At 39.9% G+C, this 18,744-nt stretch overlaps 1 protein-coding gene across 1 annotated transcript in view; it reads right to left on the bottom strand.

The window, feature by feature from the left end:
- Positions 1-5,688: 5,688 nt before the first annotated feature.
- LOC148949228 (trehalose transporter 1-like protein) overlaps positions 5,689-18,744 on the bottom strand; it is a 36,419-nt gene continuing 23,363 nt past the window's right edge. The window contains exon 5 of the mRNA XM_089092656.1: positions 5,689-6,203. Within this exon, the coding sequence (XP_088948782.1) occupies positions 5,718-6,203 (486 nt within the window). The 3' untranslated portion in view covers positions 5,689-5,717. The remainder of the gene's footprint in view (positions 6,204-18,744) is intronic.

Genomic DNA, 18,744 nt, shown 5'->3' with positions numbered 1-18,744 from the left:
ATAGTCTTTTTAGCTGTAGCTGATGACAAGAGAACTTAGAAACGTTATAGAAGTTACCAGAAGGCAGCCCTGGTAAGCAAACCTTCAGGGTACGGGCACAAGTCAATTGGTAGTGCCAAAACAGGTAAAAAGACGAATAGCTAAAATTTTTAGCTTATCCAAAAAGACATTAAAGCTGAAAAAAAGAGAGATTACAGACAAAAACGTTATAAAACTGTCTAAAGACAAACTGTCTGAATAGACAAACTGTCTAAAGAGTCTGAATAGACAAACAGGCTTATAAAATAATGACAGTTAATAACACAAGTGGGTTCGAGATAGAACCAAAGTTTTAAGACGGAAATGTATTTAGTCGTATATGAGAAAAGTTATATAGTTGTAACAAATGTAATTGAGAAAATATCTACTGTTATAAATACTAGTCTATACCGTGTTTTGTTTTTAAAAATGCTTTAAGTCTTAGCCAATAGTATAATAACATATCTAGTTTTGCGACTTAAATATTTGTGTAAGTTATTACACAATGCTTATTTATATATACGCAGTTTTAATTTACTTTAAATTTTAACTAGTGCTGTAATGTTATATGTAAATGTTTGACCTCGAGCCAAAGTATTAATAATTTTTTTTATTGTAAAATAATCTGTTTAGTATTAAGTTTGAAAGAATAATACAGCAAGAAACATAATGTTTTGATTTAAGCGGGATAGTATTTTTGGAGTAATTAAAAGAGAGAGAAAAGTAAATAAAAGTAATCACACTTTACGAAGTTGAGTGTTTCTTTCTACTATATATGTAAAACTATATGATTTTATATGTATTCTAATGTGAATATTTATTTTAGATACAGCCTTAGCTATTTTTTTTTGGAAATCAAATTTTTCGTAGCATCTTTTCGGATCAATTTTTCCTTCAATGATATTTTGACACATTTTTGGAAAGTAACAAATTTAAGTAACAACAACTGGGTAACATGTTACCACAAGCACTAGCAAGAAGATGCCCCTCTTTATTAACTATTATTTTTATGTTGGCATTCTCTTTGATTGCAATCATCTCCGGGGACCTCAATCTCGCATATTAACCATCATAAGATTCGAATTATTTTGGTACTCCAAAGAAATTTCATACCTTACTGCCATGACAATGCAAGCATACGTTTCCGATAGTGGTACCACTTTTACTTGTTTCATAGGTCAAATACTTCTCCTTGTCAGCATTCAATGCTACAATAACACTATCATGTGAAAACATTTTCTTAAAATTCTTCAACTTCACTTTCTTAAAGATATGACTTATGCGTTTATCGTTCCACTGTGTAAAAAATACTGATTTAATACATGCAATAAACTAGGTAGTGTCGATAATCGGCCATAGAGTAACAGTGGGAAAGCCGCATCGTATCTCTGGGGAAGCATAGAGTACAATTTTTAGAGCCATAAAGATAGTTCATGTCATTTTAAGATGCGTAAAAAAAAGTTGCATAATTTCGAAGTCCAAAAAGAATTTAGTCCAATAAAAAGAAATTCAAGAAAAAAAAATGGGGGGAGGCGGTGGGAAAGCCGCATCGTGTCTCTGGGTAAGCATAGAGTACAATTGTTAGAGCCATAAGCATATTTTATGTCATTTTAAGATACGTAAAAAAAATTTGAATAATTTCGAAGTCCAAAAGAAACCCTCGTGCAACTGAGCCCTCTTTACATGAACCCTCATGCAACTCACCCCCCCCCCCCCCCGTGCAACTCCACCCAATTTAACTAAACCCCGTGTAACTGAACCATCGTGCAAGTGAACCTCCGTGCAAGTGAACTCCCCGTATAATCGAACCCACATACAACTGAACCTCCCGTGCAGCTGAACCCCCTAAGCTTTCTGATAAATGGTGTTTACCATAGAAGCTACAGCTAACTCGCTACAAAGTGCTAGTGGGGCATAGTGAATTACGCTTTCTCTCATCAAATTCATGTCAGTGCTGCCAGTCTCATGATTGAGCTTTGCTCTTTTTGACTTGACGCCTGAATATCTGAGTCCTGGGAGTAAAAATCAATTTCAGTCTTTTCTAGTCACATGTTTACCGGGTACTAAATAACTACCATTTTTAAAAATGGATAAATATTTACTAGTTGGTGTGACAAACAAAGAGCAACGTTAGGCTAATAGCTATAAAATACAATAAAAAAATATCTGTCGAGGAAATATCATTATTAATAACCAACTTAGAATAAACAATTTTAAGTCACATGTTTATAGAGTAGTATATAAGTACTATTTTACCCCCCTCAATACTTAATTTCCCTCCTAGCATTATATTGGCTTACACTGAAAATAATTGAACAAAAAAAATAAAAGCCCGATAAATATTTACTAATTGGTATGACAAACACAGCTTGACGTTTAGCTAGATAAGAAGAAGAAGAAGAATACGGAGAATTAATAGTCTTTTGTTCACCATTATACATGAATAAACTGATTTAGTCGAGGGAAAGAATCCTTATTCTAGAAATCCTATTCCTACAAGTTAATTTAGAATAAAATAATGAGGTTATTATATTGGCTTACACTGAAAATAATTGAACTGAAAAAATAAAAGCCCAATAAATATTTAATAGTTGGTGTGACAAACACAGAGCTACATTTGGCTAACAGCTCTAACATACAATAAAAAAATATCTGTTATGGATGTATCCTTATCAATAAACTATTTCTAATGAAGCATTTTAAGTCAACTTTTCATCGGGTACTAAATAAATACCACTTTTATCCCCCTTTAAACTTAATTTCCCTCCTAGCATTATATTGGCTTACACTGAAACTAATTGAACGGAAAAAATAAAAGCCCGATTAATATTTACTAGTTGGTGTGGCAAACACAGCGCAACGTTTAGCTAGATAATTAGAACAAGAAGAATACGGAGAATTAATAGTCTTTTGTTCACCATTATACATGAATAAACTGATTTAGTCGAGAGAATGAATCCCTATTCTAGAAGTCCTAGTCCTACAAGTTAAGTTAGAATAGAAGAATGAGGTAATTTTATTGGCTTACACTGAAAATACTTGAACAGAAAAATAAAACCCCGATAAATATTTACTAGTTGGTGTGACAAACACAGAGCAACGTTTGGCTAATAGCTATAAAATACAATAAAAAAATATCTGTCGAGGAGGTATCATTAGCAATAACCTTTTTCTAATGAAGCATTTCAAGTCACATGTTTACCGGGTACTAAATAACTACCATTTGTACCCCCCCTCAAAACTTAATTTACCCTCTAGCATTATATTGGCTTACACTGAAAATCATTGAACGGAATAAATAAAAGCCCAATAAATATTTACTAGTTGGTGTGACAAACACAGCGCAACGTTTAGCTAGATAAGAAGAAGAAGGAGAATACGGAGAATTAATAGTCTTTTGTTCACCATTATACATGAATAAACTGATTTAGTCGAGGGAATGAATCCTTATTCTAGAAGGCCTATTCCTACAAGTTAAGTTAGAATAAAAGAATGAGGTAATTATATTGGCTTACACTGAAAATAATTGAACAGAAAAAATAAAACCCCGATAAATATTTACTAGTTGGTATGACAAACACAGAGCAATGTTTGGCTAATAGCTATAACATACAATAAAAAAATATCTGTCGAGGAGATATCATTAGCAATTGACTACTTCCAATGAAGAATTTTAAGTCAAATGTTTACCGGGTAGGAAATAACTACTATTTTTACACCCCACTAAACTTAATTTCGATTATTTCAGTATATTGTAGTTAGCTTACACTAATTGAATGGAATAAATAAAAGCCCGGTGAATGCGTCCTAATTAGAGGGAAAAACATAGAATCATGTGTGGGTAGAGAAGATGAATGAGAAAAAGACTGAAACTTAATAGTCTCTGTTTCATCATTATACATGAATAAACTGATTTAGTCGAGGGAATGAATCCTTATTCTAGAAGTCCTATTCCTACAAGTTAAGTTAGAATAAAAGAATGAGGTATACTGGTATCGTTTTTACTCGGATCAGTAATAACATTTAAAAGGAAAAGGCGTAATAGGGGTCTAACTCATAGCATTGTTAAGTTCAGTTAAGCTATTAATGCATAAAAATGTTTTGTTTTTTGTAAATACGATGTATGAAAAAAAAACAATTTCAACTATTACCTACACTTGAAATTTATTCAGAATATTCATAGGGGGGCACCCCCTTCCTTCCAACTCCTCTTTTTTTCTCTACAACAATTACCCCCTTTAGTAAATACACACGCGTACATGAAATGCCCGTCTCATTAACTTTGTAATCAAAACAGCTGTTAGGGGCATGTGGAATTTATCATAGCTCGTATATTTACAGAAAAGTTTACCTTTCTGTGTGAAACTCAAAATGATAGATACTTCCGTGTGGAAGTCATAATGCCAGAAAATAAAAAAGGTTATGCTGCACATTCTTGTACAGTTGATATCAATAACAAAAACCTAGTCTGGTTGTCTTATACAACCATGACCATACTCTCAAAACATGTTGGACCACTTTATAGGTTGCCAGCTTTTTTTAAATGTACACGTGAAGCTACGTTACATATTCTTGTGAAATTCCTTGTGCAATTGAAATCAATAGCAAAAAAAAAAAAAAAAACAGTATGATTGTCTTATACAACCTTGACTATTGTTTCAAAACATGCATGGGCACTTTATAGGTAAAGGTTTGCCAGCTTTTTTTGCAATGTCCACGTGATACCACACTGTATATTCTTGTAGGTGTGAATGTAGGTGTGAAACTGTGTATATAGATACTACTGACCACCCTTTCCATAAAAGCCTCGTGTGCCCTTGGGGCGTAACTTAAAACTATTGTTTCTGGCCTCTGGGGGGTTGTGTCGACTTCGCAGTTTTTGTTATATGATCCTTGAACTATTTAAAATAGCAATTTCAAAGTTTTGATCATATGTATGTTGGGAAAAGAGGGTGGAAGGAGGGGTGTCTAGTTGCTCTCTGATCACTTATGATTCTTAAAAAGGGAACTAAAACTTTTTATTTCCAACCATGTTAGCCCCCTCTTAAGTATATACGGCCACCCCTTCCATAAAATTTATAGGCCCTCGAAATGTAACTTACAACTATTGCTCCCGGGCTCTGGGGGGTTGTGTTGACCTCGGAGTTTTTGTTATCTGATCTTTGAACTATTTTAAATAGCAATTTCAAAATTTTATCAAATTTATTTGAGTAAAAGTGGGCGTGGGGGGGGGAAGTTGCCTTCCAATCACTTTTGATCAACAAATGTTGATACCCACATTTGTAGAAATTTTGCCAATATTACAATATCCATTCACCCGCTCCTCATAAATGTAGTGCTCTTATGCCCCTATTTGCTGCACAATGGTTTGCAATTTTTATAGTAGGGAGAGCTATAAGAATATTTTAATGCCTAATTTGTTATGTAATACTGTGCCAAGTGCCAAGCATTTTCAGTAACCTACGGTTTTGTACGTCTATCTGGCCTTATCATGGAATACATGGAGCCAATAAATGCTAACCGTAAAACCGACATTTCTAAATTTAATATCTTCCATGGCGTAGAAAGAAATTTATTTAGCAAATATAACTTATCATATATATTGGAATCAATTCAAGTCCTATAAAAAAGGAATATCTAGAATATGATTTTGAATAACAATAGTTTCTGGTCATATCCAGTTTTTAGTGTCTCTCACTCTATGCAATAGTAGGGGCCAATCTTCCATCATCCTCGTCTTCATCCTCAGAATCATATCTTCCTAAAATTAATCTTGGTGGCATTTCAACTTCTGGTATGGATTTTGGATTCTCCACGTCTTGACAAGCGAAACCTCCTCCAAACATCTTTTCAATCTCTTCTAATGATTTTCCCTTTGTTTCTGGTAGGCAAAAATACACAAAAAATACGGCCACAATACAGCATGCCATATAAAACCAAAACGCACCATATTTTCCCGCCGAGTCTGCCATTATTGGGAATGTTCTCACAACTGTGAATGTCATAATTAAGTTGAAAGAAGATGAAAGGGGTCCAAGAAGAGCTCGGAAGCGAGAAGGTAAAATCTCTCCCATAATTAGGAAGGGGATGTTGTTAAATCCAATAGAAAAAGCGGCGATAAATATTACCAGGGATGTTAGGGGCAGCCAACCTATTGCTGATGCGGCTTCTTGCCCTTGCGTTTCCTGAAAGAAAACAATTTTTTAATGTATTTTAAAAACCAATTCCCCATAGACGAGATCACTGCTGCTAGTGGATTTCTTCTAATCAGCCAACCCCCCCCCCCCAACAATCATCGTCCCCATCGTCAGTAGCTGCAAAATACATGTAAGAGTATTGTAGCAAATAACGAGGAGAAAATCTATTTTTCAATAAAAAAGATCGATTACTAATGTTTTACGCATATAATTTGTTTTTGGTCACATAAATTCTTAGGCAGCAAAATAGAACTGCCTAAGTAAACAGCGAAGTGGGCACAATGTATTATTATTATTTTTTTTTTAACAAGACACTTCGTATAGAAGAAGTTGTCATAGAAACTTCGAACGGAGCTTATTCGATTAGAAATTGAAAGTTCTAGTGGTCTTTTTAAGAGTCAAAAGTGATTGGAGGGCAAATAGCCCTCCCCCACACCCATTTTTCTCCAAATGCATCTGATTGAAATTTTGAGATAGCTATTTTGTTCAAAGTTATCCAAAGATCACATAACAATGGCTCCAGGGCTGACACAACACCCCAGAGCCTGGGTATGGGTTTGTAAGTTATGCCCCGGAAGTAGTAAGTATCTATTGAATTCTGATACTTTATGTTCCCTGGCAGCTTTTCAAGACAGCTTACCAGACTAGTTATTTGGAAAGGTTTTTTAGGGAAAGCTGTCAATAACCCATGTGTTATCCACAGTTCCATTTTTGAAGTCTGTGTAAACAGTTTGACGTGTTCGGTGAGATTACGTTCCTTGGCGTTTGATAGACTTTTGCAAAAAAGGGGTAATTAGTGATTGGATAATTTTTTAACCTGAAATCTCTGAATAAAATATTTTTGGAGCATGTACTTGACGATGGATAAAAGGGTTAAGGGGATTAGCAATTACGAGCAAGGATCCCCCCACTGGTTCCTGGCAGTAGGCTACGCATATCAAATTGCTGTACTGTGGGTTAGGTAACAGGATTAAACACGCTTTTACAATCGGAATTCATTGATTGACATTTGCAAAAAAGGGGTAATTAGTGATTGGATAATTTTTTAACGTGAAGGGTCAATTTTGGAGGGAAAACCAAAAATACTCAGAATCGAAAATTAATGGGATCTACCTCAAGGGCAAGGCTCAGAGGCCCCTCCTTCCTCCATTTCTGAGGGCAGGTGAGGGGGGGGAGGGGGGGGTCAATTTTGGAGGGAAAACCAAAAATACTCAGAATCGCAAATAAACGGGATCTGCCTCAAGGGGAAGGCTCAGAGGCCCTTCGTTCCTCCATTTCTGATCGCAGGGGGGGGGGTTAATTTTGGAAGGAAAACCAAAAATACTCAGAATCGAAAATAAATGGAATCTGCCTCAAGGGCAAGGCTCAGAGGCCCCTCCTTCCTCCATTTCTGAGGGCTGGGGAGGGGGGAGGGTCAATTTTGGAGGGAAAACCAAAAATGCTCAGAATTGAAAACAAACGGGATCCGCCTGAAGGGCAAGGCTCAGAGGCCCCTCATTCCCCCATTTCTGAGGGCAGGGGAGGAGGGGGTCAATTTTGGAGGGAAAATCAAAAATACTCAGAATCGAAAATAAAGCGTGATCTGCCTCAAGGGGAAGGCTCAGAGGCCCGTCGTTCCCCCATTTCTGAGGGCAGGGGAGGGGGGGTCAATTTTGGAGGGAAAATCAAAAATACTCAGAATCGAAAATAAATGGGATCTGCCTCAAGGGGAAGGCTCAGAGGCCCTTTGTTCCCCCATTTCTGAGAGCAGGGGAGGGGGGAGGGTCAATTTTGGAGGGAAAACCAAAAATACTCAGAATCGAAAATAAACGGGATCTGCCTCAAGGGCAAGGCCCAGAGGCCCCTTCTTCCTCCATTTCTGAGGGCATGGAAGGGGGGCAATTTTGGAGGGAAAACCAAAAATACTCAGAATCGAAAATAAATGGGATCTGCCTCAAGGGCAAGGCTCAGGGGTCCCTCCTTCCCCCATTTCTGAGGGCAGGGGTGGGGGGGGGTCAATTTTGGAGGGGAAACAAAAATGCTCAGAATTGAAGATAATTTCCATTCATATTAGTTTTTAACGATGCTCCTTATTTCGATTTGAAAATGCTTATTTTTTAATTTAATTGGGAATGAAACGTCAAACTAACATAAATAACAAGGTATTTTGGAGAGGGCATCTGATGAAATAAATTAAGTCGTATGATCAATTTAATTTATTTTTTTAATTCAATAGTTTTTCAGAAAGGACACTCGATATTCTAAAAGTGTTTGATTCAAACTTTTACCTTGAGCATCGATGATGTTAGCAGAATTTTAAAAAAGGATCGTATATGAGGGCTGGCGTATCTGATGAGATAATTTAGGTCGTATGATCAATTTAATTTATTGTTTAATTCAGTAGTTTTTCAGTAAGGACACTCAATATCCTAAAAGTGTTTGATTCAAACTTTTACCTTGAGCATCCATGCTGTTAGCAGAATTTCAAAAAAGGATTGTTTATGAGTGCTGGCGTATCTGATGAAATAATTTAGGTCGTATGATCAATTTAATTTATTTTTTAATTCAGTAGTTTTTTTCAGTAAGGACTCTCGATATCCTAAAAGTGTTTGATTCAAACTTTTACCTTGAGAATCGATGTTGTTGGGTCCCAGTCCACCAGCCTGAATGGTGGAAATCCACTAGCTCAGTATTAGGGTCTTAGTCCACCTGAATGGTGGAAATCCACTAGCTCAGTATTGGGGTCTCAATCCACCAGCCTGAATGGTGGAAATTCCCTAGCTCAAAATTGGGGTCTCAGTCGACCAGCCTGAATGGTGGAAATTCACTAGCTCAGAATTGGGGTCTTAGTCCACCAGCCTGAATTGTTGAAATTCACTAGCTCAGAATGGGGGTCTTAGTCAGTGTTCAGGCTGGAGCGCTGGGGTCCGACTATCTGGGCTTTATTTGTCAAGGTCTGAATGCTAAGCGATGGACATGGGCTCGATTGAGACCCCATTGTGAAAATGGAAAGCAAAAAACAAAAATATATTGTTGGTATGTGTGTGGAACATGGCATGGTTACCGCTAGGGCAACAGTCTAACCCTTGACGGTTTTAGGTATCTGTGAATAAGTTCTAAGGCTAGAGTGGAAGTTGGGAAAAATTTTTGGAGGTGCCCACCTCACCTGCCCAGAGTCTCAGGCAAGTGACCCTAAATTTGAAAAAGTGGAAATTGGCTCAGATTTTCTAAACTGAGCTGAGACAATGAATAGATACTATTGGGAAAGTGATTGGAGACGCTGGGCATCCGTGAACAAGTGCTAAATTGAGAGAGGAATTTAAGACAATATTTGGGGGCGCCCACCCGCCCAGAGTCTCCGGCAGGTGACCAAAAAATTAAAAAAACACACAGAGACGACAGACACAAAGAGACGAATCACACACAGAGAGGACAAACACACAGAAAAGACACATAGAGACGACACATGCACAGAGACGATACACACACACACAGAGTCAACACACAAAGAGAAACGAGACACACACAGAAATGACAAACACACATAGAGACGACACAAACAAATAGACATCACACACACACAGATACGAAACACACATAGAGACAACACACACATAGAGACAACATACACACACACAGAGACAACATCCACACAGAGACGACACACACAGAGACGACACACACAAAGTGACGACTTACACATAGAGACGACACAAACACAGAGACGACAAACACACAGAGATGACACACATAGAGAGACGACACACACACAGAGACGACACACACAAAGTGACGACTTACACATAGAGACGACACACACACAGAGACGACAAACACACAGAGACAACACACATAGAGAGACGACACGCACACAGAGACGACACACACACACAGACGAAACACACACATAGACGACAGCCAAAAAGATACGACTCACACACACAGAGATGATAAACACAAAGAAACGACATATTCAGAGAGATTATACACACACACAGAGAAAGGAGACACACACACAGACAATACAAAACACACATAGAGACGCCACACTCACAGAGACGTGACACACACACAGATACCAAACAAAAAGAGAGACGACATACACAGAAAGACAACACACACACAGAGACAACATACACACAGAGACGACACACACACACACAGAGACGACACACACACAGAGACGACACACTCAAAGTGACGACTTACACATAGAGACGACACACACACAGACACGTCAAGCACACATAAACGACACACACACACACACACAGAGACGACACCCACATAGAGAAAACACAGACACAGAGACGACACAAACACAGAGACGACAACACATAGAGAGACGACACGCACACAGAGACGACAAACACACAGAGACAACACACACACAGATACGAAACACCCACAGAGACGACACATGCACAGATACGACACACACAAACAGAGTCCACTCACACACAGAGACGACAAACACACAGACACCACACAAACAAAGAGACGAATCACACACAGAGATGACAAACACACAGAAACGAGACATAGAGACGGCACATGCACAGAAACAATACACAAACACAGAGTCAACACAAACAGAAAGACGAGACATGGCGTATCTGATGAAAAAATTTAGGTCTTATGATCAATTTAATTTATTTTTTTAATACAGTTGTTTTTTTAGTAAGGACACTCAAGACAACACACAAAAAGAGAGAACACACACACGCAGATACGAAACACACACAGAGACGACACACACACAGAGACGACATACTCAAAGTGACGACTTACACATAGAGACGACAGACACACACACACACATACACAGTGACGACAAACACACAGAGACGAGACACATAGAGAGACGACACACACACACAGAGAGACGACAAACACACAGAGACAACACACACACAAAGAGACGACACACACACACAGATACGAAACACACAAAGAGACTTAATCCAGTAGTTTTTTTCAGTAAGGACACTCGATGTCCTAAAAGTGTTTGATTCAAACTTTTACCTTGAGAATCAATGTTGTTGGGTCCCAGTCCACCAGTGTGAATGGTTGAAATCCACTAGCTCAGTATTGGGGTCTTAGTCCACCAGCCTGAATGGTGGAAATACACTAGCTCAGTATTGGGGTCTAAGTCCACCAGCCCGAAAGGTGGAAATCCACTAGCTCAGAATTGGGGTCTTAGTCCACCAGCCTGAATGGTGGAAATTAACTAGCTCAGAATTGGGGTCTTAGCCCACCAGCCTGAATGGTTGAAATTCACTAACTCAGAATTGGGGTCTTAGTCAGTGTTCAGATTGGAGCGTTGGGGTCCGACTATCTGGGCTTTATTTGTCAAGGTCTGAATGCTAAGTGATGGACATGAGCTCGATTGGGACCCCATTGTGAAAATGGAAAACAAAAATATATTGTTGGTATGTGTGTGTAGAGCATGGCATGGTTACCGCTAGGGCAACAGTCTAACCGTTGATGGTTTTAGGTATCCGTGAATAAGTTCTAAGGCGAGAGTGGAAGTTGGGACAAATTTTTGGAGGTGCCCACCTCACCTGCCCAGAGTCTCAGGCAAGTGACCCTAAATTTGAAAAAGTGGAAATTGGCTCAGATTTTCTAAACTGAGCTGAGACAATGAATAGATACTATTGGGAAACTGATTGGAGACGCTGGGTATCCGTGAACAAGTGCTAAATTGAGAGAGGAATTTGGGACATAATTTGGGGGTGCCCACCCACCCAGAGTCTCTGGCAAGTGACCCAAAAATTAAAAAAACACACAGAGACGACATACACAAAGAGACGAATCACACACAGAGAGGACAAACACACTGAAACGACACATAGAGACGACACATTCACAGAGACAATACACACACACACACAGTCAACACACACAGAGAGACGAGACACACACACAAAAATGACAAACACACATAGAGACGACACACACAAAGAGACGTCACACACACACAGATACGAAACACACATAGAGACGAAACACACATAGAGACAAAACACACCCACACACAGAGACAACATACAAACAGAGACGACACACACACACACAGAGACGACACACTCAAAGTGACGACTTACACATAGAGACGACACACACACAGAAACGACAACGATAGAGAGACGACACACACACACAGGCGACACTCACACAGAGACGACTTACAAATAGAGATGACACACACACAGAGACGACACACACACAGAGACGACAAACAGAGAGAGACGAGACGCACACAGAGACGACAAACACACAGAGACAACACACACACAGATACGAAACACACAAAGAGACGACACACGCACAGAGAGGACAAACACACAGAAACAACACACACACTTAGAGACGACACACACATAGACACAACACAGACACAGAGATGACAGACACACAGATACGAAACATCCACAGAGACGACACATGCACAGAGACGACACACAAGCACAGAGTCCACTAGCACACAGAGAGGACAAACACACAGAGACTAAAGACACAAAGAGACGAGTCACACACAGAGAGGACAAACACACAGAAACGACACATAGAGACGACACATGCACAGAGACGATACACACACAGAGTCAACACACACAGAGAGACGAGACACACACACAGAAATGACAAACACACATAGAGACGACACACACAAAGAGACGTCACACACACACAGATACGAAACACACATAGAGACGACACACACATAGAGACAACACACACGCAGAGACAACACCCACACAGAGACGACACACACACACAGAGACGACACACACACAGAGACGACACACTCAAAGTGACGACTTACACATAGAGACGACACACACACAGAGAGACGACAACCAAACATAAACGACACACGCACACACACAAACGCACACACAGAGACGACACACACATAGAGACAACACAGAGACGACACCCACACAGAGACGACAACACATAGAGAGACGACACGCACACAGAGATGACAAACACACAGAGACAACGTACAAACATATACGAATCACCCACAGAGACGACACATGCACAGAGACGACACACAAACACAAAGTCCACTCACACACAGAGAGGACAAACACACAGAGACGACAGACACAAAGAGACGAATCACACACAGAGAGGACAAACACATAGAAACGACACATAGAGACGACACGTGCAGAGAGACGATACACACACACACAGAGTCAACACACACAGAGAGACGAGACTTGGATTATCTGATGAAATAATTTAGGTAGTATTATCAATTTAATTTTTTTTTTTTTAATACCGTAGTTTTTTTTAGTAAGTACACACAATACAACACGCACACAGAGAGAACACACACACAGATATGAAACACACACAGAGACGACACACACACAGAGATGACAAACTCAAAGTGACGACTTACACATAGAGACGACACACACACACACACACACAGACGACAAACACACAGAGACGAGACACATAGAGAGACGACACACCCACACAGAGAGACAACACACACACAGATATAACACACACAAAGAGATGACACACACATACACAAATACAGAGACGAAACACACAAAGAGACGACACACGCACGGAGCTTCTTACCGTTGAAGTTTTGATGTTAGTGTTGTCAGTCAAAAGCTATGAGCTTGAGAAAAGAGCTTGAGAAAATTGCCTGATTATAGGCGCGCCGGAGGGGGGCTTTCCTGTCGACTTTTGGAGGGTGTTTCCCCATTTTTCGATAATCAGGCAATTTTCTCAAGCTCTTTTCTCAAGCTTATAGCTTTTGACTGACAACACTAACATCAAAACTTAAACGGTCAGAAACTCCGTGCGTGTGTCGTCTCTTTGTGTGTTTCGTATCTGTGTGTGTGTGTGTCATCTCTTTGTGTGTGTGTTGTCTGTGTGTGTTTTTCGTCTCTGTGTGTGTGTGTGTCGTCTCTCTATGTGTCTCGTCTCTGTGCGTTTGTCGTCTCTCTCTGTGTGTGTGTCTTTCGTCTCAATGTGTAAGTCGTCACTTTGAGTATGTCGTCTCTGTGTGTGTTTCGTATTTGTGTGTGTGTGTTCTCTCTGTGTGCGTGTTGTCTTGAGTGTCCTTACTAAAAAAAACTACAGTATTAAAAAAAAAATTAAATTGATCATATGACCTAAATTATTTCATCAGATACGCCATGTCTCGTCTCTATGATTTCGTTGGCTCTGTGTGTGTGTATCGTTTCTGTGTAAGTGCAGTCTCTCGGGGTGGGTTGTGTGTGTGTGTGCTGTGTGGGGGGGTGTAATGTCTTTGTGTCTGTCGTCTCTGTGTGTTTGTCCTCTCTGTGTGTGAGTGGACTCTGTTTGTGTGTGTCGTCTCTGTGCATGTGTCGTCTCTGTGGGTGTTTCGTATCTGTGTGTGTGTTGTCTCTGTGTGTTTGTCGTCTCTCTGTGCGTGTCGTCTCTCTATGTGTTGTCGTCTCTGTGTTTGTGTCGTCTCTGTGTCTGTGTTGTCTCTATGTGTGTGTCGTCTCTGCGTGTGTGTGTGTCGTTTCTGTGTGCTTGTCGTCTCTGTGTGTGTGTCGTCTCTTTGTGTAAGTCGTCACTTTGAGTGTGCCGTCTCTGTGTGTGTGTCGTCTCTGTGTGTGTGTGTGTGTGTCGTCTCTGTGTGGATGTTGTCTCTGTGTGTGTGTTGTCTCTATGTGTGTGTCGTCTCTATGTGTGTTTCGTATCTGTGTGTGTGTGATGTCTCTTTGTGTGTGTCGTCTCTATGTGTGTTTGTCATTTCTGTGTGTGTGTCTCGTCTCTCTGTGTGTGTGTATCGTCTCTCTGCATATGTCGTCTCTATGTGTCGTTTCTGTGTGTTTGTCCTCTCTGTGTGTGATTCGTCTCTTTGTGTCTCTTATCTCTGTGTGTTTGACCTCTCTCTGGGTGAGTTGTCTATGTGTGTGTTCCGTGTCTGTGCTTGTGTCATCTCTGTATGTGCTTCGTCTATGTGTGTCAGACATCTCTATGTGTGGGTTATCTCTCTGTGTGTGTCGTCTCTGTGTGTATGTCGTTTGTGTGTGTTTGTCCTCTCTGTGCGTGTGTCGTCTCTTTGTGTGTTTCTGTATCTGTGTGTGTGTGTTGTCTCTGTTTGTTTGTCGTCTCTGTGTGCGTGTCGTCTCTCTTTGTGTGTCGTCTCTGTGTGTTTGTCGTCTCTGTGTGTGTGTCGTTTTTATGTGTGAGTACTCTCTTTGTTTGTGTATTCTCTTTGTGTGTGTCGTGTCTCTATGTTTGTCGTCTCTGTTTGTGTGTATTCTCTTTGTGTGTGTCTTGTATATGTGTAATTAGTCAATTTGAGTGTGTAGTCTCTGTGTGTGTCGTATCTTTGTGGTTGTTGTCTGTGTGTGTTTGTATGTTGTCTCTATGTGTGTGTCGTCTCTATGTGTGTTTTGTATCTGTGTGTGTGTGATGTCTCTTTGTGTGTGTCGTCTCTATGTGTGTTTGTCATTTCTGTGTGTATGTCTCGTCTCTGTGTGTGTGTTGACTCTGTATGTGTGTATCGTCTCTGTGCATGTGTCGTCTCTATGTGTCGTTTTTGTGTGTTTGTCCTCTCTGTGTGTGATTCGTCTCTTTGTGTCTGTCGGCTTTGTGTGTTTTTTAAATATTTGGGTCACCTGCCGGAGACTCTGGGCGGGTGGGCACCCCCAAATATTGTCCCAAATTCCTCTCTCAATTTAGCACTTGTTCACGGATGCCCAGCGTCTCCAATCACTTTCCCTATAGTATCTATTCATTGTCTCAGCTCAGTTTAGAAAATCTGAGCCAATTTTCACTTTTTCAAATTTAGGGTCACCTGCCTGAGACTCTGGGCAGGTGAGGTGGGCACCTCCAAAAATTTGTCCCATCTTCCACTCTAGTCTTAGAACTTATTCACGGATACCTAAAACCGTCAAGGGTTAGACTGTTGCTCTAGCGGTAACCATGCCATGCTCTACACACATACCAACAATATATTTTTGTTTTTTGTTTTCCATTTTCACAATGGGGTCCCAATCGAGCTCATGTCCATCGCTTAACATTCAGACCTTGACATATAAAGCCCAGATAGTCGGACCCCAACGCTCCAGTCTGAACACTGACTAAGACCCCAGTTCTGAGCTAGTGAATTTCAACAATTCAGGCTGGTGGACTAAGACCCCTATTCTGAGCTAGTGAATTTCCACCATTCAGGCTGGTCGACTGAGACCCCAATTTTGAGCTAGTGAATTTCCACCATTCAGGCTGGTGGACTGAGACCCCAATACTGAGCTAGTAGATTTCCACCATTCAGGTGGACTAAGACGCCAATACTGAGCTAGTGGATTTCCACCATTCAGGCTGGTGGACTGGGACCCAACAACATCGATTCTCAAGGTAAAAGTTTGAATCAAACACTTTTAGGATATCGAGTGTCCTTACTAAAAAAAACTACTGAATTAAAAAATAAATTAAATGGATAATACGACCTAAATTATTTCATCAGATACGCCAGCACTCATAAACGATCCTTCTTTGAAATTCTGCTAACAGCATAGATGCTCAAGGTAAAAGTTTGAATCAAACACTTTTAGGATATCGAGTGTCCTTACTGAGAAACTACTGAATTAAAAAAAAAATTAAATTGATCATACGACCTAAATTATCTCATCAGAAACGCCAGCCCTCATAAACGATCCTTTTTTGAAATTCTGCTAACAACATCGATGCTCAAGGTAAAAGTTTGAATCAAACACTTTTAGGATATCGAGTGTCCTTACTGAAAAACTACTGAATTAAAAAATAAATTAAATTGACAGCACGACCTAAATTATTTCATCAGATACGCCAGCCCTCATAAACGATCCTTTTTTGAAATTCTGCTAACAACATCGATGCTCAAGGTAAAAGTTTTAATCAGACACTTTTAGGATATCGAATGTCCTTACTGAAAAACTATTGAATTTAAAAAATAAATTAAATTGATCATACGACCTAAATTATTTCATCAGATACCCCCTCCAAAATAACTTGTTCTTTATGTTAGAGTTTGACTTTTCATTCCCAATTAAATTAAAAAATAAGTATTTTCAACTAGAAATAAGTAGCATCGTTAAAAACTAAGATGAATGGAAATTATCTTCGATTCTGAGCATTTTTCTTTCCTCTCCAAAATTGGCCTCTGAGCCTTCCCCTTGAGGCAGATCACGCTTTATTTTCGATTCTGAGTATTTTTGATTTTCCCTCCAAAATTGACCCCCCCCCCCCTCCCCTGCTCTCAGAAATGGGGGAACAAAGGGCCTCTGAGCCTTCCCCTTGAGGCAGATCCCATTTATTTTCGATTCTGAGTATTTTTGATTTTCCCTCCAAAATTGACCTCCCCCCCTCCCCTGCCCTCAGAAAAGGGGGAACGAAGGGCCACTGAGCCTTTCCCTTGATGCAGATCCCAATTATTTTTGATTCTGAGTATTTTTGGTTTTACCTCCAAAATTTACCCCCCCCGCGATCAGAAATGGAGGAATGAAGGGCCTCTGAGCCTTCCCCTTGAGGCAGATCCCGTTTATTTTCGATTCTGAGTATTTTTGGTTTTCCCTCCAAAATTAAACCCCCTCCCCCCTCCCCTGCCCTCAGAAATGGAGGAAGGAAGGGCCTCTGAGCCTTGCCCTTGAGGTAGATCCCATTGATTTTCGATTCTGAGTATTTTTGGTTTTCCCTCCAAAATTGACCCTTAACGTTAAAAAATTATCCAATCACTAATTACCCCTTTTTTGCAAATGTCAATCAATGAATTCCGATTGTAAAAGCGTGTTTAATCATGTTACCTAACCCACAGTACAGCAATTTGATATGCGTAGCCTACTGCCAGGAACCAGTGGGGGGATCCTTACTCGTAATTGCTAATCACCTTAACCCTTTTATCCATCGTCAAGTACATGTTCCAAAAATATTTTATTCAGAGATTTCACGTTAAAAAATTATCCAATCACTAATTACCCCTTTTTTGCAAATGTCCATCAAACGCCAAGGAACGTAATCTCACCGAACACGTCAAACTGTTTCCACAGACTTCAAAAATGGAACTGTGGATAACACATGGGTGATTGACAGCTTTCCCTAAAAAACCTTTCCAAATAACTAGTCTGTTAATCTGTCTTGGAAAGCTGCCAGGGAACATAAAGTATCAGAATTCAATAGATACTTACTACTCCCGGAGGCATGTAAGTTTTTTGTTAATATTAAAAGTCCGAGTGCCTTTTTTAAGAGTGCCCTTTTTCAAAAATAATTTTAGGGCAACCAGCCCCCCCCCCCCACACGCCCATCATTTCCCAAAACACATCCAATAAAAATTTTGAGATAGCTATTTTGTTCAGCACAGTTGAAAGGTCAAGTAATTATGTCCTTGGAGAAGTCCCCCCCCACAGCCTTCAGAGCAAGGGATGTAAGTTAGGCAATTCGTCCGTTGTTTACATATAGTATATAAGCTAGGCATGTTCGACCTTTACTTTTCAAAAAGACTAAGGGCAAGGGCATTTAGGTGAGCTTTTCAGAGAATTTTGAGGGGAGTGTTGAA

Source organism: Artemia sp. Qi Xiang Cuo, chromosome 8, assembly GCF_049724085.1.
Source record: "Artemia sp. Qi Xiang Cuo chromosome 8, ASM4972408v1, whole genome shotgun sequence".
NCBI lineage: Eukaryota > Metazoa > Arthropoda > Branchiopoda > Anostraca > Artemiidae > Artemia > Artemia sp. Qi Xiang Cuo.
Note: the sequence above shows the minus strand (reverse complement) of the source record. Positions and strands in the feature narration are given on the sequence as shown.